Source organism: Malaclemys terrapin, chromosome 14 (assembly GCF_027887155.1).
Source record: "Malaclemys terrapin pileata isolate rMalTer1 chromosome 14, rMalTer1.hap1, whole genome shotgun sequence".
Taxonomy (NCBI): Eukaryota; Metazoa; Chordata; order Testudines; family Emydidae; genus Malaclemys; species Malaclemys terrapin.
In genome coordinates, this window is record NC_071518.1 from 11,191,874 (window position 1) to 11,216,467 (window position 24,594).

The 24,594-nt window shown below is 38.7% G+C and overlaps 1 protein-coding gene across 2 annotated transcripts in view; it reads left to right on the top strand.

Moving 5' to 3' along the window:
• The window catches only part of CMC2 (C-X9-C motif containing 2), a 40,636-nt gene extending 16,826 nt beyond the window's left edge, over nt 1–23,810 (top strand). Inside the window, exons 3-5 of one of the 2 annotated variants that reach the window (XM_054048628.1) lie at nt 1,553–1,623; nt 14,690–14,761; nt 23,357–23,810. In XM_054048628.1, coding sequence (XP_053904603.1) covers nt 1,553–1,623; nt 14,690–14,761; nt 23,357–23,443 — 230 coding nt within the window. In that variant the 3' untranslated portion in view covers nt 23,444–23,810. Of the gene's footprint in view, nt 1–1,486; nt 1,624–14,689; nt 14,762–23,356 lie in introns of both variants that reach the window. The other variant, XM_054048629.1, reaches the window with a different exon arrangement.
• Nucleotides 23,811–24,594: the final 784 nt, after the last annotated feature.

Below are 24,594 nucleotides of genomic sequence, written 5' to 3' on the forward strand. Positions count from 1 at the left end.
TGGTTTTGCTCACTAATCTTTCTTCAGATACTTTTAAATCTTTGAATAAAATAGATAAAAGTCTATCTGTGAAATGATTAAAAGGTGCTGGATTGATACCACCATAACTGGCTTTTTCTCTTTCCTCACGTTGTGTTCTCTACCTCTTCTTCAGTTTCTTTGTCTTTTCTTCTCCCATTTATGCCCCCCCCAGTGTCGCTGTGTGCCATTCTCTAGTATTATGCACTGATTTCCTCCTGCACCCCAATATATCCCACCACTGTCTTCCTCTAATCTCTCTAAAGGGATAGTATTTTTACTTGGTTAACATCCAGTGATTTCATTGGAATTGAAGGTGCTCAGCACAATGTAGGACTGGACCCAGTGTAATCGAAACAGGATTATGGATTTCTTTGCAGGATCAAGACAAAGACGATGTTGCTTTCTGAAGGACACTACTATCTGAAATACCATATGCACTGCAAAACTTCCAGATACAATAGTTATTAAGGATGACTGTTCAGCCTTAATTTTTCTGCTTGTGGGTTTGTTAACCCCTTGGGATGAATTTTAAAAATATTGCATAAGGCTTTATTTTGTGATTCCTCTTAAAGCAGTGGTTGTTGCATAGCCAAAATTCTGAGTGAAGTACAGGGACATGCTTCCAAACCATATCAGTGTAACTTAGCTACTTGAAATTTGACCCTTTTCTCCACCACCGTCTCCAGTCAGTCAAGATCAGTTAATTAAATTTTGCATTTTAACTCAGATACCTAGGCACAAATAAAAAAGCCAGTGATTCGAAGTACTGTAGAAATACCAGAATACCAGGTGACATGTATACTGCCCTATACCCACATGGGTAGTGGACGTATAGTGAAAATAGATCATAGTTTTAGTTTTTACCTTCCACTAAAGAAGCTAGAAAATGGAGGAGGAACGGACAGCAGCAAGGAGAAAGATGATTTCATCTTCAACAACTCCCAAATGTCATGAAACACATAAAAGCAGCAAAGAGTCCTGTGGCACCTTATAGACTAACAGACGTATAGGAGCATGAGCTTTCGTGGGTGAATACCCACTTCTTCGGATGCATGTGAAGAAGTGGGTATTCACCCACGAAAGCTCATGCTCCTATACGTCTGTTAGTCTATAAGGTGCCACAGGACTCTTTGCTGCTTTTACAGATCCAGACTAACATGGCTACCCCTTTGATACATGAAACACATAGAGGACCTTGATCCCACAAAGCTCTTAAGTGTGTGCTTAACTTTAATCATGTAGGCAGTCCATAAATGAATAACAGAAAGGCAGAGGCATATGCTGCATTTTCATTTTTAACTACGTACTTTGTTATATCAAATTATAACCTAAATAAACAATTTGGGATGTCATTATGTTCTGGTTTTGATTAAAATTAAGTTATTTCAATTAGTGAACTGCAAGGACTTCCTAAATGGAAATGTGTTAGACTTTAAGATGTACTTTCATATGTTAATATTTGCAGGTGGAACATTTTTCAAATTGTAGTCCATGAACTGCACAAGCTACCCTTAACTCAAGATGCATCCAGACTTGTCTCCTCACCTGCACAGTGAAGAATGTAATCGAGTTATCAGTCTGCTCAAAGAGTGTCACAAAGAAGTAAGAGTTTTGAAATATAAAACAAGTTGTGTGTGGGAATTGAGTGTCAGTATATTAGCGAGAATATTATTTCGTCATAGAGTGACATCTCCCCTTCAGGCAGAACAACCATGAGCTGTTCTTCCTCCCATCTGTCACACATGCACTAAATTTACCATATTCCGGCCAACCAGAAGGCAGATGGTTCAGTCTGTTTGAAAGTAGGTGCTCTAGGCATATTTAAAGTGATAAGAAAATGCAGAGTGCCTGACACCCACTGTGTGGAGAGTTGAAAATTTAAACAGTTGCTGGGATTTCAATGAGATCTGCTGTTAGACTTCTATATTTTTAATATGGATCAACCAGCACTATCTAGATATATAATCTAGAACATTTCTGTGAAGTGGCTCAGAGGTCCTTCATTTTTTCAAGCAAGTAGAAACTTGAGATCACCCACTTGAAAAACTCTTTACATTTTCATTGGCTATGCAATAAATCTTAAATGTAGAAGGGTCATCCTCTATATTCAGAAACTAAATAATGCATCTGCTGTATGCTATATCATTGCTAAATTATTTTCCCAGTTGGTGGTTTTACTCTAAATCAGTGTTGCATGCAGAAGTATTTCTATATCAAGACATAAAAAGTCAATTTAATTTCAATTGTTTTCACTGAGACAAAGAATAAATTTAAATATTGGATCTTAATGAGCAAAACAGTGGCTTGCCCTATTACACATTGAATGAAATATCTTCATCTCAGGTTGTTGAAACATCACATTTGAATCTTTGCATGGAATCTGTTGCTTTAGAATTCATTGAAACAACTAAATTCATTCATCTCCTTTCCTTTAATAGAATTTCCTTTCTACTAGAATTTTTAAATAGCTTCAGAAATAAAAATGTTAAATTTAAAACTGCATAAACTTGAAATGGACTAGTAACATAGAAGGTATTGGGATCAAAATTAAGGCTGATAAGAACATTAACCTACTCTGAAAGACCACTGAAGGGAAATGGTGAAATTGACTAAGCAATTAATCAAGTATAGAAAGCAAACTGCTAGTTTTTTTTTTTGTCCAACTAGTTTTAGTTGTAGTCCCTAGATGTTACTTATATTTCTAGTACATGCAAAATATTTGGATAAATCTGATTTTCAATTCGATCATTTAATCAACAGAAAATTTTTAAAAATGGCTGTGATTTATAAATCGCAACAAAATATCTTAAGTACAGTCTTAGTTTTCAGTGTTTTTTACTAGCAGGGTGAGTATAATGCCATGTCAGAACATGATGTTCTGCTGGACAAAAATTAATGTGTCAGCACTTGCATTAAGATGTGAAGAGGCACTCCCATTTAAGAACTAATAAATATCCATTTGTATTTAAATGGTCAAGGGCCACTTCTGTAAAGTGGTGTCGGTAGAACTGTAATTGAGAATGAAAGGTCTGAGCCTTTATGTGACAATCCTATTGGGTCTTGAAGTCCTTCAGATATGAAATATTAGTGGAATAGTTTTAATTCATGATACATTGGCAATAGATGAGTGTGGGACTCTTCCATTGACATTCTTTTGACTTCATATGTCTTTAAGATGCCATAAATTATGTGAAATCATTACAATAGTACTGAAAGTTAAAATATAGAAAGAACTTTTGGTTAGTCTGTTTCAGCTGTACATACCATACATAATTTGTGGTTACTTTAAAAACCCTGCTCATTTAATTTCATTCTCATGTTTCAAAATAGTAAGACACTAGTTCACAATAAAAGGCACCAGTACTTCAAACTTTTAGTTTATAAGTACATATTTTAATTAAAGCTAATAAAAAAGTGTGATCTCCTCCTGAAAATGAGTTCAAGCTAGGAAACCTGGTGAGATCTGGTTCCATCCGTATGTTGATTTCCTCCTTCCTTGCTGTCAGAGGTTTAGTGAGGGGACAACAGCTACTCCAGGCAGGTTCTTTGGCCTTGTTTGCAATAAACAATACATACTATCCAATGCAAGCAATTTTGTTACAGTGTATTTTGGGATATAGTGTATATAGGAATTTTTTTTGTAAGTTTGTTCAACCATTCTCCTGTTTGGTGGTGTATCTTGGTTTACTTGTAAATAAATCACACAAAGATTAAGCAAAATGGACAGGAATATTTTTCATATTAATTCACTGTACATAATTTGCACAAGTTTTAATTGCACCAAAATGAGGACAGATAAGATTGTAATATTACTCCACTATGAAAATAAACTAAGGAATGGCCTCCTTCGTGATGACACAGACGTCTGACTCAAGGATTTTGGGCCAGATTCTGATAACTTCCTTCTGATAATAGCCTTATTCAAGGTATTTTACTCCACAAATAGCTCCTTTGTGTTCAATGGGACTGCTCACATAATAAAGGTATTACTCACCATGAATAAGAGATCAGAATCTTGCCCTTTGGGAGTAGGTTAACGGGCTGTAGATCTCTGTAAACAATGTTGTGGCAACTATACACTCTTAAACTACAAAAATTGGTAACTTTTCCTTTTTTGGATTATTGCTTCAATCTGCCTTTTAAAATAGAGATAATCTGAAATTTACTTGTGCTGAAAATTTTCTATTGGTGCCTAAATGTGCACTGTGCTGTTTCAAACGATGAGTGGCGATTGTGTAGTAAACTCTTTGACACTATCATAGCTCTAACTCTGCCCTCATGGGAACTTGAAAAATTCTGTGGGCAATATCATCCCAAACTACTTATTAAGTAATGTGACCCATGTCCTCCATAATTTAGCTCATTAAACACAAGAGATTAGTTTTCATTCACAATCTAGATAGCCCAATTTCTCTAGCAGCCCTTTAGACGATAACTTCCAGTACTAAAGGACACACTTCATTAATTTCCATACAAGTTTTGCCTTTATATTGTATGTAGGAACAGATGCTATTAAAGACAGCCATTTGCCCCAACTTCATTTCATTTGTGTCACTGCTCATCAATTTAAAGTCCTAGTCCACTGGAATCTGTTACTCAAGTTGTCACTTAGTACTACTTGACCACAGTATGCTCTCTTTAAATCTTCGGCTCCTGTGCTCTCTCTAAACTCTTGAATTATCATGCGGGAGCCTTGCCTAGAATAGCTGCAAGTTCTTAAATTGGAATGGAGTGTCCAGGGTATCTTCTCTGCATTGCCTCCAAATTCTGCAGCCTCATTTGTCTGTGCAGTTTAAATGATCTAGGGGTAGTCTGAGGTGTTGCATGGGCATACAGTTTTCCTCAGCCAAGTTAATTAAAAGCAAGCAGGATTCTAACCAGGTTCCTAATAACTAAAACCAGGTTAGGGAGTTCCTCTCCATATCAACTGCAGTAATATCAAAGGAGGTTGCCAATAAAATGATAGCTGCTCACATTTAATGGGAAAGTAGAAGTAAAACTAAAGCACATTTTTATTTAGACACTGCAGAATCCTAATGTCTGGATTTTGTAATCACCTAAGAAAATACTGTAAATAGCATGCAGGTGAAAGGGGTGAGAGAGAAGAAAATGAGTTCGGTTTGTTCTGCCTCGTGGTGTGTAAACTGATTTGGCTAATAAGCTTTGACCAGAGAATCCTGTTGTATTCCTTTCATTGTTGGAATTATTGTTAATCTGCTTTCCTCTTATAATTTTATGTTGTGTATAGGTTGGCACAATATGTCTAATAAAACTGTCCATGAGCTTTAGAAAGGACTTGATTTGAATATGCTCTTCTACTTGAACTCCTTGGCAACAGTGATTTGAACGGGTTCATTGCCTATTTAAGCTACTAAAGGACTAAGAGTAGTGGTAATAAATTGATGCAAAGGATTATATTTTTTTCAGAATGTGTTCTCGGTTTGATTGAAAGACAATTTCTCCTTGGGTGAAGAAGGACTTAATTGGTTCTTTCAGCTTTGTGCATAATTATGAAAAGAGAGGTATTTGCACACTCTAGTATTTCCGCTATGAAGAGAAAATGTCTATCACAGACAGTTCAGTCATAAGGAAATGATGTTTTTTATCTAAACTTTAAAATAATGTATTGCAATATCTTACTTTGGAATTTCAGATTTCACTGACTTCACCCTCAGTGACTGAGTCACTGAAAACTCTGTCCAATACTTAACTAAATTGCCATGAGTGTAAGCTTCTATGTATCTGAATTCAATACTCTTAAAAGTGATAACTTGAATTGGGCAGTGTGGGAAAACATCTCCACAGAACTCCGTTTAATGCATTTCATTGCTGACCTGATACATGTCTACTGTACTAAGTTCATGTTTGTTGAATAGAAGCTGTCAAGCATGCTATTTGTGCAGTGTTACCTTAGACACTTTTGAAAGGTGAACTATTGTTGTACCAAGTGAGAGCTTTAAAAAGGCATCCGACGAAGTGGGCATTCACCCACGAAAGCTTATGCTCCAATACATCTGTTAGTCTTAAAGGTGCCACAGGACTCTCTGTTGCTTTAAAAAGGCCTGTATTTCTTGCAGCTGTCAGCTATAGAACATATGGTTTTACAAGCACATCACTATTATGAGAGTGACACCTATCCTGGAAAAACTGAATTTCTATATGTTGATCCATAAAAAAGCTGGCATTTTACTCTCATTGCAGACTCCATGTTAACTAGATTTAAAGCAGTAAAATTTCTTTTCAAGCTGGAATTTAATTTCACTGACACAATGTCCATTGCTGTGCTTTAGCTTCAAGGAGTTTAAATATAATAGCTCTCACTAAACTTGAAATCCACTGATTTTATATAGATAGTGGATCCCAAAACATCTCAACAAAGTATAAAAACATAAGAACATAAGAAAGGCCGTACCGGGTCAGACCAAAGGTCCATCTAGCCCAGTATCCTGTCTACCGACAGTGGCCAATACCAGGTGCCCCAGAGGGAGTGAACCTAACAGGCAATGATCAAGTGATCTCTCTCCTGCCATCCATCTCCATCCTCTGACAGACAGAGGCTAGGGACACCATTCCTTACCCGTCCTGGCTAATAGCTATTAATGGACTTAACCACCATGAATTTATCCAGTTCTCTTTTAAACTCTGTTATAGTCCTAGCCTTCACAACCTTCTCAGGTAAGGAGTTCCACAAGTTGACTGTGCGCTGCGTGAAGAAGAACTTTAAAATGTAAGGAAAATCTCAGAATTCAAGAAGTTGTCATGAATGTGATCAGTCTCTAGCGCAAATGCAATCCTATATCATGGGATATGAAAGAAGATCATGTAAAGGTCTGGTTGAGAGCCATCTCAGCTTATCATGACAATGCATTTCTTTTGAATGTTTCTTGAAATTCGATAAATAATTGTGAGAGAGACCAAGACGAAAGTCTCAAACAGGTGTAAGTCAAACTCCATGCCAAGCTATGACTAAAGAATATACCCTACTTTTCTATTGCACGTCTTCCTCAGCAATATCCATTAATTTGGTGATACATGCTTGGTCCGATAAGCTGTTTAACTCCATAATATGAAGCCAGGATTTCAGATTTACCTCAATCATTCTCTGAATCTATAAAAATAAGTTGATTTCAAAATCTTTATACTTGCTGACTATATCTGATGTCTTCCTAGTTACCTCATCTGTTCTCATCAATTTCATGTCCAGTCTGAGACATTCTACATTTTCCTCTAACTTTCCATAAAGGGTTGGCTCCAAGTGAAATAATATACTTTCAGGGGAGTTTCTTTACATTATCTTCAGGTCTGTCATCCTATCACTCTTGCCTTTTTGTAGCTTTCCTTTGCCGTTCTGTGTCTCAGCTGGGCTTGTAGATGGTATACTTATAAGTCTTAAGAGTAGGATTCATTACTGTTTGTCCAAATGAAGTCCCTGGCAGGATGCTGCACCAGAAAAATATCTCAAGTGCACATATACAGCAGGCATAGTCTCACTTCTGAGAGTTGAGGTGTTGCCTCTCTCGCACCCTTTGTGCAAGTGTTTGATCTCTTTTTGCCTTTGCAGCGAGAAGCATGACACTTCCGTCTGATTATGCTGCAGATGGATAACAAACTTGGCTTTAATTTGGTAGAATACATACACACTTACATCCAGCTCTTTCTTGCAGCTGTAATGGAACCCTTCCTTTTCTTTGAATTAACCGTTAGTCATTTATGACTACAGCCTGTTCATATTACAGTGAAGCTGAAATGTTACACATTTAGAAGTTAACAAAATATGTTCTGTGATCAGTCTTATTTGACAAATAAATTTGATTGCTTGTGGAAGAGAGGGGAAAGGATAATTCTGCTTTTTTTAGCTTGCTCTCACTCCTAAGTTTCAGAGCATATAGCGTACATATATTATAAAATAATACTGTGGGTGTACAATAACACCTTTCAAACTGAAGTGAGGTGTACATTACCTGAAAAGGTTCACTTGTGAAACAAGAATAATTTAGGCAAGCAGTCTTAAAGAGAACCTTTGAAGTTTCATATGAAACATTTTTCTTATCCTAGCTTCATGTTACTCATTTCCCCCCCTCTTTATTTGCAATATCCAGAAGCAGACAGAGTATAATTTCCTATCAATGTCTTGCTCCCCATTAATATTTCATACTAGATCTATGGAAACATGTACTAGGGGAGATGAATCTGAAAAAGCATGAAGTTTGTTAAGGAGAGAACATGTCCAGACATCTTGTGGCATGCAGTTTCTTCTTCACTGGTTTCACTTTTTCTGGTCACTTTTTCATTGTGCTCCCCATGGACGACTGACAATAGTCATCCTCTAATCTTTTTTTTGGCTTTATTTATTTTTCCCATTAAAATAATATTTTTTTGCTGAGATGGCTTTCTTTCTTTCATAGATTCTTTGGTTTATCCCTTTTTTTTCCAAATGTTTCCCCCCTTCTGGCCTTAAAGTCTATGATTCTATGATATTACTCTGCCTTTGTCTAGATAGGCACTAGATTCAGCTACTGCAACCTTCACATACTGCTGTCACTCTGTTCTGCCAGTGTTGTCAGCTTTGGGGCTCATTTTGTCCACTTCTCTCACACAGCTGTCTCCATACTTTCTTGCAGCTCTTCTACACAAATTTTTACTCCTGGTATTATTCTGCGCCACTGCAGAATGTTGCAGAATTCCCTGTTTTCCCTGCAGAATTTCTGGCCGCCACTAGGGGCTTCTGGATTCTGCAGAACGCAGCTTGCAGTGAGTGGAGCACCCAGCATGGCAGGGCTGAGCGCTGTACACTCTTTGATCCTCATTCTCCCGGGATGATGGGAGAGGGCCTGGGAGACCCAGCCAGCTCTGGCAAAGGGTGAGGAAGGGCAGGGCTGCACCACAACGTCTCCCCTGGAGAGATAGTAAAGAAGTTGGGGGAGTAAAGGCTCTGGGAGTGTTGGTGTCTGGGCTGGGGGCTGCCCCATAGCTGGGCTTTGTGGTGGGGAGGTGGTCGTTTCTGGGCTGGAGGGTGCCACGTGGCTCGGCTCTGGGGGAAGGGGGTGCGGGTGTCTGGCCAGGGGGTGCCCCGCAGCTGGGCTCTAGGGGGATGGGAGTGCAGGTGTCTGGGCTCTGGGGGCCCCACACAGCCCTCTCCAGCACCCCACAACTAGAAATTAGTTGTTGTAGGGGTTTCTTTAACTCTCTACTCCTGGGGGAATCTTTTTTGCTGTTGTCTGTATTGTTGACATACTTGTTGACAGGTATTTTGAAATAAATTACCAAAATAATTGAAACTGGAGTGATTATATTGTGTTATTTTGACAAATGAAATATGTAGAATTTTGCACAATTTTAATTTTTTTTGTCTTGAATTCCCCCAGGAGTAACAAATAGAATTACCTTCCCAAGCCGGTCCATAAGGCCGTTACCCTTTTTCCACAAAGTCCCTCCTGAAGACTCAATCCTTGTCTGATGCCTACAAGAAATAAAATAAATCCCATATTTTAGTTATATGTTTAAAAATCGCTTTGTTATTCCTTCATGCTATACACTAGCCTTCACTGAGTAAGCACATAATCTTATTGAGGTTACCCCTGTTCTTTTTTCCCTGCCTTGTAACTCCCCTTGTTGCTCTGTGTCTGAAATTAGTAAGCACCTCCATGCAATCTTTATCTATGTTGTGAGGCACCTAGCACACACTTACATGCTATAATTAAATAAGGCTGAGAATATATAGTCCAACTACTACATTCTGAGATTACCTTTAATACAGTAACTCCTCGCTTAACGTTGTAGTTATGTTCCTAAAAAATGCTACTTTAAGCGAAAAGATGTTAAGCAAATCCAACTTCCCCATACAAATTAATGTAAATATGGGGGATTAGGTTCCAGGGAAATTTTTTTCGCAAGACATATATACACACACACACAGAATAAGTTTTAAACAAACAATTTAATATTGTATACAGCAATGATGATTGTGAAGCTTGGTTGAGGTGGTGGAGTAAGAGGGTGGGATATTTCCCAGGGAATGCCTTGCTGCTAAATGATGAACTAGCACTCGGCTGAGCCCTCACGGGTTAACACGTTGTTATTAATGTAGCCCCACACTCTACAAGGCAGCAGGAATGGAGGGAGGGGAGTCAGCATGTCAGAGAGAGACAGAGATACACACCGTGTGTGAGAGAGAGACACACATCTTGCCCCTTTAAGTACTCTGACCCCACTCTAAGTACACTGCCTTTTTAAGTAGATCATCAAGTTGAGACTGCAGCTGCTGCCAGCAAACTCCCTCCATCCTGAGCCCTGTCGTGTCCGCCCCCACCCCCCGGCTCTTTGGAGACGAGGTACAAGCGTGGGGTGGGGACACCCTGACATTAGCATCCCTCTTCTCTCCCCATCCCCTCTCCCACCGCACAGAAAACAGGAGGCTCCCGGGAGCAGCTCCAAGGCAGAGGGCAGGAGCAGCACATGACAGTGGGGGAGGGACAGCTGAACTGCCCAGCAATTGATAGCTTGCTGGGCAGCTGCCGCACAGGAAACTTAGGGGAGCTGATGGGAGGCTGCGGGTCCACCCTGGTTCCAGGCCCCCATCAGCTAGCTCCAATGGGCTGCTCTTTCTGCAGGCAGTGGACAAAGCAGGTGGCTGCCAAACAACGTTATAAGGGAGCATTGCGCAACTTTATATGATCATGTTCTCTAATTGATCAGTGAAGTAACAATGAAACGACGTTAACCGGGATGACTTTAAGTGAGGAGCTACTGTATTAATGTGTTTCAGTCTTAAGTATATACAAACATACAAAAATATGAATCTGTGCTGAAGTTTTGTAATATGTTTTGTACCATGTCAAAAAATCTACATTGGTTAATAGTTGAACAGTATTTGTTTTGTTTTTTTTCAAAGCCTTCTTTTGTTTCATACTTAAACTAACTGTACTAACTGCAAAATAATGCTTGGATTTCTAAATGGGCAGGTATGGTGGTACAGAAGTTGTAAAACATTTGGGCTGAAACTTTGACAATCAGTGTATCTGCATGGGAATATTTCTGTGCTACTTCATTAGAAATAATTTAGCTCTTTCCCATACTGGAAAAAATGGTTGCTCACACTAAAAGACTTTAGCCAGAGGAGTGTAATATTTACTTTTAAAAAAATGAATTTTGAATTCTTCTAATTCAGGAAGACTAAAGCCTCTGGAAGATAATCAGTGTCCATGTATGTACATATATACAGTAAGCATGTGTTTGCATTTGGATGATGCACTTTACATATCTAAATATAAATGTAAATCTATAACATTTTTGTACTTGTAAAATATTGTCTATTTTGACATACTGTAAACAACTGTCTATTGCTATAATACTGCACTACCACGCAAAAACGAATTTGCATCCCTGCGAAGGCTTAATTTATGTGCTAAATATTGGCCCTTTTATACTGTGTGATGAGTTGTTTGCTGTTGTGGTATTTTATAATGGCAAGGTAAGCTGTAATGTCCAGTTCTAAACATAAAGGGGCTGAGTTAATGGTAACAATTTTCTTACCGTTTGTGTGTGGACGTGTTCACTTGTGATAGTCTGACCCCATTTATATTTTACTTAAACAATTTGCAGGACGGATGGAGTCTGGGAGGTTGGCTATTGGTATATTCATGTGATTCACAATAAAGATAACTCATTTTGCTAAAGGGATTATGTTATGGCTATATAGGGTGGGAGGTATTGTAACATAACACACTTATTTCCAAATTCCTTCCCTCCTCCTAAATAGGGCTGTGTGGAAATCTTATCATTCCAAATTTATTGAATTAATTCTGTCTGTCAACTAAATTTCTTAGTTAGAAACTCCATGAACCAAATGTTTATATGTAAGGAAGAGACTTTAGGTGACGGTGTGAGTGAACTACAGCATCTTAAATGCTCTGCAGAATATTCATGTTGAGTAGATAGCCTGCAGCAGTGCACCTTGGGAAGAATGGAGTAAGCCTAGCATGAGAGCTCACACAAAAATTGAAGTGCAAATATAGGGTATATTCTGTTAAGAATTAAACAAAGTCTGTACTAGTTAAAATGAAAATGTTTTTTTTTTTAAACAGGATTTGCTCGTAGTAGAGTACAAATTGGGGGGAGTGAGGGCTTATCACGGGCAATTGCTGTGTGTGGTATCATCTGATGTCCTCCTATTAAGTACAGAGAGGTATAAACTAATTAATTATAGCACTGCTACAGTGAAGTGTCTGTCAGCATCTTCATTAACCCCTTCCTATTCCCAGGAGTCTGTAACTCTGAAATTTGTAACTCTGGATGAAACTTCACACACACATTAATGGTATCCCACTCCACATATGTATAAATCAAATGTTTGCTTATAAGTCACAGGAATGCAAATAAAAGTATTTGCTACAATTTAAACGAGAAGCAAGTGTCTGGTTTTTATTTTAAATAGCTTAGAGTTCAACAGTCAACACTTTTTCTTCATAGAAGCTGATTTTTGTAAAACTAATTACTAGCCTGATTTATTGACAACATTTAACATGGTCTCTGTATATCACACATACAGGCTAATATATGCATACTACACTTTAGCAGAGATGTATTGCTCTTCATTAAAATACTGTGGACTTCACCATACTTTTTCAGTTTCTGTGCTCCTTACAGCACCTCCATATTGAATGGCATGGGTAACCAAGCTGGGGTATAAAGGGAGTTACGGTAAAGGCCAGTCTTTTTTAGAGCCATCCCTGTGTACCAAACCCTTTCTGTTTTGCTACGGATGTGTTCTGCACAAGATGGACTAAGCAGACTCAGTCTAGCCTATAGTTGCAAGTATTTTTGAATCTGAGTTTTTGTAGGTTTTTGAGTAATTTGGGTGTCTTAGGACATGACTACACTTGCAGATGTCGAATGCTGAGAGTTAAACCTGCCTTCGTAGAGCACAGTAGGGAAAGCGCTGCAGTCTGTCCACACTGACAGCTTCAAGCGCGCTGGCATGGCCACATTTGCGGCACTTGCAGTGGCATTGCGAGTGGTGCATTATGGGCAGCTATCCCAGCATACAAGTGACTGCAATGTGCTTTTCAAATGGGGTGGGGTGGTGGAGTGTGACAGGGAGTATGTTGTGTGTATGTGGGGGGAAAGAGAATTGGTTTTTGGGGTGCTGAGTGTGTCAGCATGCTGTCTTGTAAGTTCAGACCTCCCCACCCCACACCCCCACTCACTCAAAGCAAACAGTAAATGTTTGCTTTTTCTCGGCGCTGATAAGCAGCTGACTTCTCCGAAATGGAGCTTTGAAAGGGCATTTCCGCATTCCTGAAGCCGATTTCACAATGACAAGAGTGGCCACTTGACTTAAGGGGATTATGGGATGTTTCCGGAGGCTGATCACAGCGCAATAATGCAACACCTTGTTCACACTGCCGCCGCGGTGCTCCAGCGGGGGCGCAGCAACATTATTCCACTCGCCGAGGTGGAGGACCAGCAGCGCTGTAGCTGCGGAGTCAGAGCACTCTACGTGCCTTGCCAGTGTGGACGGGGAGTGAGCTAGGGCGCCCGGGGCTGCTTTATTGCGCTGTAACTTGCAAGTGTAGCCAAGGCCTTATATAGCATTCTACTGCCAAACCACTTGGTACTGTCATCTTGATTATCATTCTGTGAAAATGGCACTTTTAGGAGGTGCGGGCATATTTTTTGACAATGCTCTTTGGCATTGCTTCAAAAAGTTTTGACTTTAGATGCCATACTTTCATGGCAGACACTTGACTTATTTGGGGGAAGATAGCTATAGACAGCCAATCAGTTTCCCCATCAGTATCTTAGAAATGGGATAAGATTTAAATATATATGAAGCCCCAGAAATTGCCGGGATTTGACTCTTAACCAGAGTGAATGCAGTCTCAAGTCTTTGGCTTGGTGAAATGGGAAATTAGGGCTGATCTGAGTGGTAGGTTGGAGGAGCTTACCTTCTCTTCTCTTTTGGGCTATGTCCACTTCGGTAGTACCAGTCTCCCACTGTATAGCAGCTTCAGATATTTTGGACAAGCAGCACACTCTTATGTGGCCGGGATGGTATGCAGTTTAATCTGAAACTGTAGTTCTGGATTTACACCTGTTAGAGCTGTGAAGGAGAAGCAGTGTACACTGTCCCTTATCCTGGGGATTGAGCACATCCCCGCCACAATGGTTGCAAATCTCTCTAGTCGGAAGAATCTGTTCCAGAGACTTTTACACACACGAGCAGTTCCACTGAAACTAGCTATACTGTTTGGTGAGTAAAGGTTACAGAATTGGCCTTCAAGTTAATAAGTACATGCTTTAAATATGTTGTCAATAAGCCATGCAGCTGACTTCAATTTGTATATCTTATTTAAGAGTCTGATCCTGCAATGTGTTGAGTGCCTCCTAACACATGTTGAACAACTCCCAGTAAAGTAAACAGAAGGATAAGCACCATCAAAGTTTGGGCCCTAACTGAGTAACAACGCTTCCAAAGAAGTAGCTCTGATTTTTAGATAGAGTCAATTCTCTTGAAACTCAGCACACTTCTACAAGAGAGGAAGTGAAAGGAAGAATAGAACACAATATATGCTACAAATAAATTTCTAAGTCGCTGTAATGCTTTTCAAACAGAAACTTTGAATTATATAACATGGCAAATTGTGTTTTCTCTCCCATAACTATTTAGCACACCTTTTTGAGATTTTTTGGCCACTGCAATGACCTTGACCGTGAGATGCGGAAATGCTTAAAGAAGGAGGTAAGGTACTAACTTCAAATGTAACTGAAACACTTAAAGTTTTCAAAGGTTATATTAATGTGGATAGCAACAGTGCAGTTGTGTCTGTTATCTAGTATACAATTTGTTGTGAGAAAGGTCTGTGCATGGAAAATTGTGCGTGCAAAGTGAGAGACCAGGTTATGACCCATCTGTGCAAGGATACAGAATCAAAGCCCTCTGTCAGCAGTCTTATTTCTGTAATCAGTAGTAGGCTTCAATCCTGAAAATGGATCCCTGTGGACAGACCTCTGAGCTCATGCAGAACGCTGCTGAAGCCAACAGAGTGCCGTAATGGCATAGATGTCCACCTTTGTGGATCCGGTTGCAGGATAGTGACCTAACTTTGATACTTTTTCAGTTAAATGTAGACTCTGATATTGTATAAAGCACTAGTTAAAATAACCATTGAGTAAAGTTTAGAATATTATTCATTCTTCCATAAAATTGAATCAGTAATTATCTGTTTTCTATCTTGCTACCCTTACTTTGGGTTAGCAGCACTGTTAAATAGCCCAGAAGTACATTATGTACTTTTTGATTCACAAATAATTATAGTATTTTTTTCCATTCTGTATATCACCCAGAAAGGTCTTTTTCATTAACACTCTTTGTTTGGCAATTACACTGTTAGTTGCTTGCTTTGTAAGTGTTTTTAAGCTTGACAGTATGTTGGTCCCTCTTCAGCAGAAATGTTCATTCAGCTCTAGTGCACATGAAAACAGAACTCATTGTGAGATCATGTTCAAAAGAAATAGTGCCTCTTCCACTCCAATGTTGTTTATTTTTTTATACCAAAGGCAGGAGCCTTTTCTAGAGATCCAAAAATAGGCAGATATGTAATATCCTTTCCCCCCCTCCACGCAACTCTAACAAAATAAAATGCTTCCAAACGGAAACTGATTAACATTTCACAGATTGTTCCTGCTTAAAAAAATAAAAATAAAGCAAATTTCTTTGGTATTTTCTTTTCATAGGATACCTATGTGTGCATTATACAACATGAAACAGAATGACTAAGTTCTGTCTGTCGAGCACTACTCGAGTTATTGGCTTCAGTGAACTATTCAGTGAGTCGCAGAATTGGGTCTTCTATAGATATAACATTCCTGCTCAGGTCTCTGCTCATTACAATACTGTACTGCAGATAAAAGAAAAATGAAAAAGTTTAGTTAATAATCATAGTGGAGCACCAACTCTCCTGTAGTTGAGAAGCCCTTTCTGTTTAAAGGATGAGTCTAAGGGCTCCAAAATCTGCATGGTTACTCGGCTTGCTTTGAAACTTGGCATACCTCATGGAGATGCAGGGTAGGCTTGTGATCCAAATTTGGGGTCATTTTTTTGTTTAGATGAATTTAATCTTTGTCTGGTTCCCTTGCATCTGTTTATAACATTCATTATTGAAAGCTACTTGACTTACTTTCTATTAACATTTGTTGTTATAAGTTATTGTAACATTTATGAACTGTCAACTCTTTACAGGTGAGCTTAGAATTAGGGTAAATTTGTCGGCCCAGTTATCACAACAGGATCCACTCTGATCTTTACACTTGTAATGTCATGCCAGGATGAGAGAGCTGGTATATTCAGAATTTGTGTGTGTCAAATGATAGAATGCAGAATTGTGCATACGCAGAGTTGTATGTGCTAAGTTAGTGGCCATGTTCTGAAAATGTGGCTTTGAAAAGCCAAATACTGAACAGCCAGAATAGCTTGCCCTACATTATAAATCTGTGAGAATGCCACTTCATCTGCTTGAACTCTAATGGCATGCTTTAAAAAACCTTCTCAAACTATAATACAAACTCAGTGAAATAAAACTATGAAAAATAAGAATAGCTATTGTCATGGTGCCTAGAGTGGGTCACAGCTAAGAATGCCAAACTCAGGACAAGCTGTCAGAAAACAGGACAGACACACCAAAACTGGTGATATATTCTACAGTTAGATTTTACCAAGCCGGTAACAAAATTGTACCCCTGGATCACTATATTAGTTTTACCAAGGAGTCACATACAGGCTCCTTAGCATTCCAGCCCCTTATAATCACCCAGACAACCTGGACTGTATGATGTAAGGTTATTAAACGCAAAAAACACCACACATTACATTCTTCTAGTCCCAAAGGACCAGTCACTCACCCCCAGTCTCACCAAAAACAGCTGTTAGCCACTCCTTAGTAAACTAACCAAAGATTAATTGTTTAAGAAAAGAAATGAGTTATTAAAGAGATTAAAACATAGATTCAGAGTCTGTTAGAATCCTTTTCATAAGTCCTCAGGGCTTCCCAAAAATCAATTCTAGGAATCTCTGTCCATATGCTTAGAACTCTCCCTGCCAGAGTTCAAGCAGTCCAGAAATGAATCAGAGATAGCAGGATTGTTCCCATGGTCCAGTATTTGTAGTTGAAAGTAGCTCAGGCCTTGGCTACACTGGCGCTGTACAGCGCTGCAACTTGCTGCGCCTCAGGGGTGTGAAAACGCCCCCCCGCCCCCCCCCCCCGAGCGCAGCAAGTGCAGCGCTGTGAAGCGCCAGTGTAATCAGTGCCTGCAGTGCTGCATGCTTGCTCGCAGCGCTGCAAGCTACTCCCCTCGGAGAGGTGGCGTACTTGCAGCGCTGCGAGAGAGCTCTCACACCGCTGGCAGCGTGACTACACTCGCGCTTCACAGCGCTGCCACGGCAGTGTTGTGAATTGCCAAGTGTAGCCAAGGCCTCAGTGAGGGTTACTGCCACAGCATGGGTTTTTCTCTGACGAAGAATAGGTAATGCAAACAGTTTCTGAGTCTCCATTGTTAAATCAACAACCTTTGCTTTGAAGTTAACTACCCTCTTCTCATGCATACACAAATAGTTCAGTTACACCGATTTACATTAGGCAATTGCTGGCCATTCATCAAAACATGGACAGATAAGTGAGGACAATACAGGAAATATTCATTAGTTCCATGCACTTTATACACATCTTTGATCTTAAGGCTAATTGAATGTAGGATATAGACAGATGAAAACATACAAACAACATTTTCCTTGATTTCTTATCAACATCAGCGAATGAGCTTATGTCTCCCAGCTAATTTAACATCCCTTTGATACTCACACACAGTTGAATTGGCCAGATTAAAGGCATGTCGAGGCATTGCAATGTAAAGGTTACACACAGGTGGACTGAGATATATAATTTACCAATCTTCCAGTACAATTCTAATTTTTTTTTCATTGAAAGAAAAAAGGCTGTGAAGTATCTGCTCCCTTAAATTATGGATACAGTGATATAATAGTGTAACTGCAACTTCCTGAAAGGGTCAAAAGCTTGTTGGTGTAATAGTTAGCAATTTCAAAATATCGTATTTGAAATGACTGTAGTGAATATACATGGGTGGAAAAAACAGGAAAAAGCCCATCCGTGAATTAGTATGTACTTTAGAACCAGCAGAATCTAAGTACTACACCCAAAAATACTACTTTTTTCTCTTGTCTTTTCAGATGAATCATAAGCATATAGTATAATTTAAGAACAAAGCTTCTCTTCTTAAGCAAAAATACAAATATCATATAATGATGGGAAGCTAAATATAAACCACATGCTATAAAGAAGTATGTACTTGAGGTGGGAGAATACTATTTGCTATAGTTTTCTTCGTTATTGGAGAGGGGTTGGAGTTTTGTTGATTTCAAATGAGGTCTGGGTCCATGATTTCTTAGGTGGTAGCCAGGTGTAAATGCGAGCCATGTTCGGTCATAAAGTAGGCCCATTTTTCTATTTTCAAAATCTTTGAAATTTACTTGAACAGTGTTGGCTTTTTAAAATGTAACTCTTCTAGTACTAGTCTTTGTTCATTTAGGAAGCTGTGTTAGTCCCTTGACGTTTGTGAGTGGGAATATACATCTTACACAAGGAGAAATCATGTACAAAGTGGTTTGAAGCTGTTCAAATATCACTTGCATGTAATATTATCTCAATCAGTGTGACGTTTTGTGTGGTTATAAATGCACTTCACTTTAATCAAAATCTTATTTTGGGGCAAACCAAAATGCTTTTGCAGTTAAGACCTATTGCCGCAGTACTAGTTGTGGAGGCAAATTCTGGAAGGATCCTTCTTCCTAAGGACAGCATCCAAAGAAAAATGTATTTTTTATTGGCCCTTGACACTCAGTGTCTGTTTATATTGGAAGAGAAACTTGTTTAAATTACACACATGTGCTCTCCTTTAGGTGAAGAGTAGCTGTTGCCTCTCATATGAAATCCATAGCAAATATGTCATCAATGTCTTTTTTAAAGATATCGGGATTTAATATTGGGAAGAGAACTAATGTCTCATGCCATGCAGGAGCTATGAGGTGTACAGAGTTCCTAAGATAGGGCCTTTAGACAAGATCTTTGCACATTGATTATTTTCACAAACAAAAATATTCAGTAAATGCAGACTTGAATAACTTATATAGTGGCTTTTAGCTGCACTGATTTTTCACTGTTGTCTGAGGGCTTGTCTACATTTAAAACACTACAGCGGCACAGCTGTGGTGCTGTAGTGCATCAATGCAGACACTACCTATGCCAACAGGAAGGGTTCTCCCGTTGGCGTAGGATATCCACCTCTCCAAGAGCGGTAGCTAGGACAATTGGAAGAATTCCTCTGTTGACCTAGTGCGTCTACACAGGGACTTAGGTCAGCTTAACTACACTGTTCGGGAAGGTGTGGATTTTCCACAGCCCTGATCAATGTTGTTAGAACGACCTAATTGTCTAGTGTAGACCAGGGCTGAGTTTAAGAAATATAAAAAACATTTGACTATAAGCACTTTCTAGTTACGTATTCATAGTCAGTAACCCCCCGTGGATCTGCTTTTAAAATGTATATCACTAAACTGGCAATATTTAGACTTACAGCTGTATGGAAGCTATTGTAGCAGTGAACAATATGTTGCTCTTTGAAAGTTAGAAAAGCATTGCAGATGCAGGCAATTGCTTAACACAGACTGCATTTTTCAAAATTTAACACGGAAATAAAAATAGTTTGGGCCCAATTGTAGAAAACAGTGATGGAAAAGACCTAACTCAAGTTGTCCAGACTCCTGTTAATGCTAAAGATTGTCCCCAAAAGTATACTTGTAAGTACATTGTCTAGTCTAGTATGAAATTCCTCAAGTTAAAGGGTTTTCATCACTTCTTTGGCAAACTATTGCACAGTTGAGTCTTTCTCTATTGAGACCTTTGAGGACCTGTTAGGAAAGTGTGGGCTGAATAAGGGAAAGTTTCCTTTGTTCACTTTCTTTCCACTATGCTCCTTTAGTCATTCTAATCAATTTCCCCCTTTTTGGTCTTCATACTTTTCAGATATTCAGAGAACTATCACTTTGGGTTTTGTAATTATGCCAAATCATGCTGTTTTGATTTATGAAGAAATTATATCTGATGCCTCGCCACTCCTGTCCCAACCCCCCAGTCTTTTGATTTTGTTGTTGTTCTTTCCTGAAATGTATCAAATCTTTGTGCGCTGGGGTACCCAGAAATGTACACCGTGTTCTAGGTGTGGTCTTACTTGTGCCATATCATCAGACATGTCTGGAATTTATTTAAATGTGAATGAATGTCCTGGAATAAAATGAACTTGCGAATTGAATTATGTAGGCTACAAGTTCCTACCTGAACTTATTGAGCTCTTGCCAGTTCTGATGTTGGTCACCAAGACTGTCTGTTGTGGTCACCAGACACTGAAGATGGCCAGATCTCTTGTGCATTTGTTCCAGACTGCATGAACTTCATGGGGTTATTCCAATTTGTTTCTGGCTCAGCTGAGATCAACAGTAACACTTGAGAGATGAATTTTTGAAATGGGACATTGTCAGGCATCTGATCATGATCATTGGACCCTTTAAGCTGAAAACAAGGCTTTAGATGTCATTGTGGGGAGGTTTTGTTAATATGGCGTGTCCTAGCAGGCTGGCTCCTGTTAACGTCCAGAATGCTGTGAGGGAATGTGTTCCTCAGCCATTGGGCTGCTAAAGGAACGTTATAACTAGGCTAGGCAGAATTAGATTGTTTTTTATAATTTTGGCAGATAATAGCGATGTTTGTTTTAAGCATTTTTTTCTATTTGACTTAAATTTTCACAGTTGCAGGAAATTGAGGGTGGGATCAGACAGTAATTATTTAATGACAATATACTTTAAGATTCAACAAGTTAAAGCTTTACAACAAAACACAAATTGCCATCATCACATGTCCAGATATACAAAGTAAATATTTTAAAATCAGACTAAGTGCTCCAACAGTATTTTTGTTACTTTGCCTATCTGTAAATTTCAGTTATCAGTGAAAATATTTTTTTCGTCAACCCGTGTGTGTGGTGAAATCGATGTTTTCCGACAGTTACCAATACAAATCTAATCCTTCTGAGCCTAATTGATAACCATCATCTGTCTGACAAAATATAGCAGCAGGAGCATAAAGCTGTCTTATCTTTTTGGCTTAGAAATGTAGATATGTGTGCATCGCAGATACTTAAGTTACAAAGAGGACAGCTTCATGTCCAGGATGGCTCCTCTACTTTCTGCATCTACATCTTATCATTAGGGAGGAATTGTCTGGAGCAGCGCCTTGGCATGGTGCTTACATTCTACACAGGTGCACCTCTTTAAGTATCTTCGTGATCCAAAGATAGCTATATTTCTCATCCGCGAGATGGCTTGGTAGATAAGTTTCCTCCTTGCTGTACTCTTGCTGTATGTATGCTGTACTCTTACTAGAATTGTTATTCAGTTTTTGTACTGGTTTCAGACTAAGAAAAATGCTCTTTGTTATGAAACAGACCCTTTGTTAATTTTAAAGTAAACTGAGTCAATAAAAACATGAAATAATGAAAATAATGTTGTCAATGCAAGCATAATTTGTAGGACTTTCGATTAATCGCAGTTAACTCGCGCAATGAACTAAACCAAATTGATCGCGATGAAAAATAATCACAATCGCAGTTTTAATATTTTGGAAGTTTTCTACATTTTCATATATATTGTATTCTGTGTTGTAATTGAAATCAAAGTGTATTTTTATTACAAATATTTGCACTCTAAAAATGATAAACAAAAGAAATAGTATTTTTCAATTCAACTTATACAAGTACTGTAGTGCAATTGTTGTTGTGAAAGTGCAGCTTGCAAATGTAGATTTTTTTTTTTTGTTCCATAACTGCATTAAAAAAACAAAATGACGTAAAACTTCAGGGCCTACAAGTCCACTGTCCTACTTCTTGTTCAGCCAAAAGCTAAGACAAACAAGTTTGTTTACATTTACTGGAGATAAAGCTTCCCTCTTCTTATTTACAATGTCACTGGAAAGTGAGAACAGGCATTTTATATGGCAGTTTTGTAGTGGCATTGCAAGGTATTTATGTACCAGATATGCTAAACATTCATATGCCCCTTCATGCTTCAGCCACCATTCTAGAGGACATGCTTCCATGTTGATGACATTTGTTAAAAAAAAATATGTTAATTAAATATGTGACTGAATTCCTTGGGGGAGAATAGTATATTCCCTTGCTCTGTTTTACCTGTGTTCTGTCATATATTTCATGTTATAGCAGTCTTGGATGGTGACCCAGCACATGTTGTTCATTTTAAGAACATTCCCTGCAGATTTGACAAAATGCAAAGAAGGTACCAATGTGAGATTTCTAAAGATAGCTACAGCACTCACCTCAAGATTTAAGAATCTGAAGTGCCTTCCAAAATCTGAGAGGGACAAGGTGTGGAGCATGCTTTCAGAAGTTTTAAAAGAGCAACACTGCGATGCAGAAACTACAGAACCCGAACCACCAAAAAAGAAAATCAACCTTCAGCTGGTAGCATCTGACTCAGATAATGAAATGAACATGCGTCGGTCCGCACTGCTTTGGATTGTTATTGAGCAGAACCTGTCATCAGCATGGACGAAGGCCCCCACCTGGAATGGTGGTTGAAGCATGAAGGGACATATGAATCTTTACCGCATCTGGCATGTAAATATCTTGCGACGCTGGCTACGACAGTGCCATGCGAAAGCCTGTTCTCACTTGCAGGTGACATTGTAAACAAGAAGTGGGCAACATTATCTGCTGCAACTTGTTTGAGCAATTGGCTGAACAAAAAGTTAGTCGGAGTGGACTTGCAGGCTCTAAAATTGTACATTGTTTTACATTGTTTTATTTTCAAATGCAGTTTTTTGTACATAATTGTTCATGATAAAGAGATTGCACTACAATACTTTATTAGGTGAATTGAAAAATACTATTTCTTTTTTTTATTTACTTGCAATCAAAAATAAATATAAAGTGAGCACTTTACACTTTGTATTATGTGTTGTAATTGAAATAAATATATTTGAAAATGTAGAAAACACCCAAAAATATTTAAATAAATGGTATTCTATTATTGTTTAACGGTGCGATTAATCGCTCAATTAATTTTTTTAATCGCTTGACAACCCTAATAATTTGTCAAGCAAAAACACTTGTTTTCTTCCCAAGTGATAAACCTGTGCTGCATTTTAAATTCGGTGACATAATTTATCTATTATTCATTTATTTCCTTGTCTTCCAGTACCAAGAAAACCGAGCCAAGAGCCAGGCACATGCTGAAGAGATGCGTCAGAGGCTCATTAATGCTTCAAAACACTCTGAGAACTGAGCTATGTTGCAGCTGGACAGCTATACATCATATGGACATTTGGCTGAAAGCTAAAGGAACATATCTTGTTTTGTCTTCTATACACTTGGATATAAAATGCTATTTCCTCAACTGCTAATGTTTGTAATAAAAATTGCTGAAGTTTACACTTATTGCTGACAAGATACTTTAATTGTTTGGCAAGAGATTTAATGGACTATAACTGATTTTTCTACAGTTGCCATAGTGCAAACAATACCTACATTTGAGAGGAAAACAGGGTTAAATAAAAATAATAAGCATGTTCTGTTGTTGGACTCCTAAAACAAGATAAGCTATAAGCTGGGACCTTTAAGTAAAATAAATTGGCTACAAAATCTTAACCTGAGGTTTCATCTTCCTTTTAATGTTATTCATTTATAGTGTATGTCTCAAGTTCTTTTTCTCTCCCTTTTAAAAAACAAGCCAGCTTGAGAAAGTCAGGAGAAAAAATGATCATCTTGTAGTTCAATTGTTTTATTCTTTAATCAGAACTAATCCAGTGTTGTGAACTGTGTGTAGATAACTCCATTTGGGGTAGCAAACTGTTGTATATTGATCCCCTTAGAGGGGCAATGGACCTAATATATCTGGACTGCCCAGGAAAGGGGTGGACAGTGCAGAAAACACGTTTTTGGGGAAATCCGGAACTGGGAATGTGTTGGGTGTGCAAGTGGTGACTAAGGCTGGGGGAAACCACAGTGTGACCGATGTGTGGCTGGCAGGCTGCAGCTATACACAGACACTCAGGGTGTGACTGCATGCTGGTAGGCTGTTTGTGGAGGATAAAGGTTGCATACCAATCAATGGGTCCTGCTGTACGGGGCCCTAGAAGCTTTGGCCCATGTGTAAATAAAATTTATAAATCCTACAAATGCTTTTGGTTTAATTTCTTACACTCTTAAGTGTGCCTGAAATCCAACCAATGTCCTCTTTCTCCAGGCAATCATGGTAACAGCGCACACAGACATGGTGCACAGTTGGACATGAATTTTTAGGCCCATTGATTCTGAGCCAGACTTCATGAAAATCAGGTGACATTCTTGAGAAAAAGATGTACATAAAATATTCAGCATTATTTGGTGCACATCTAGGGTTACCATATTTTGTGCCTCCAAAAGGAGGACACTCCA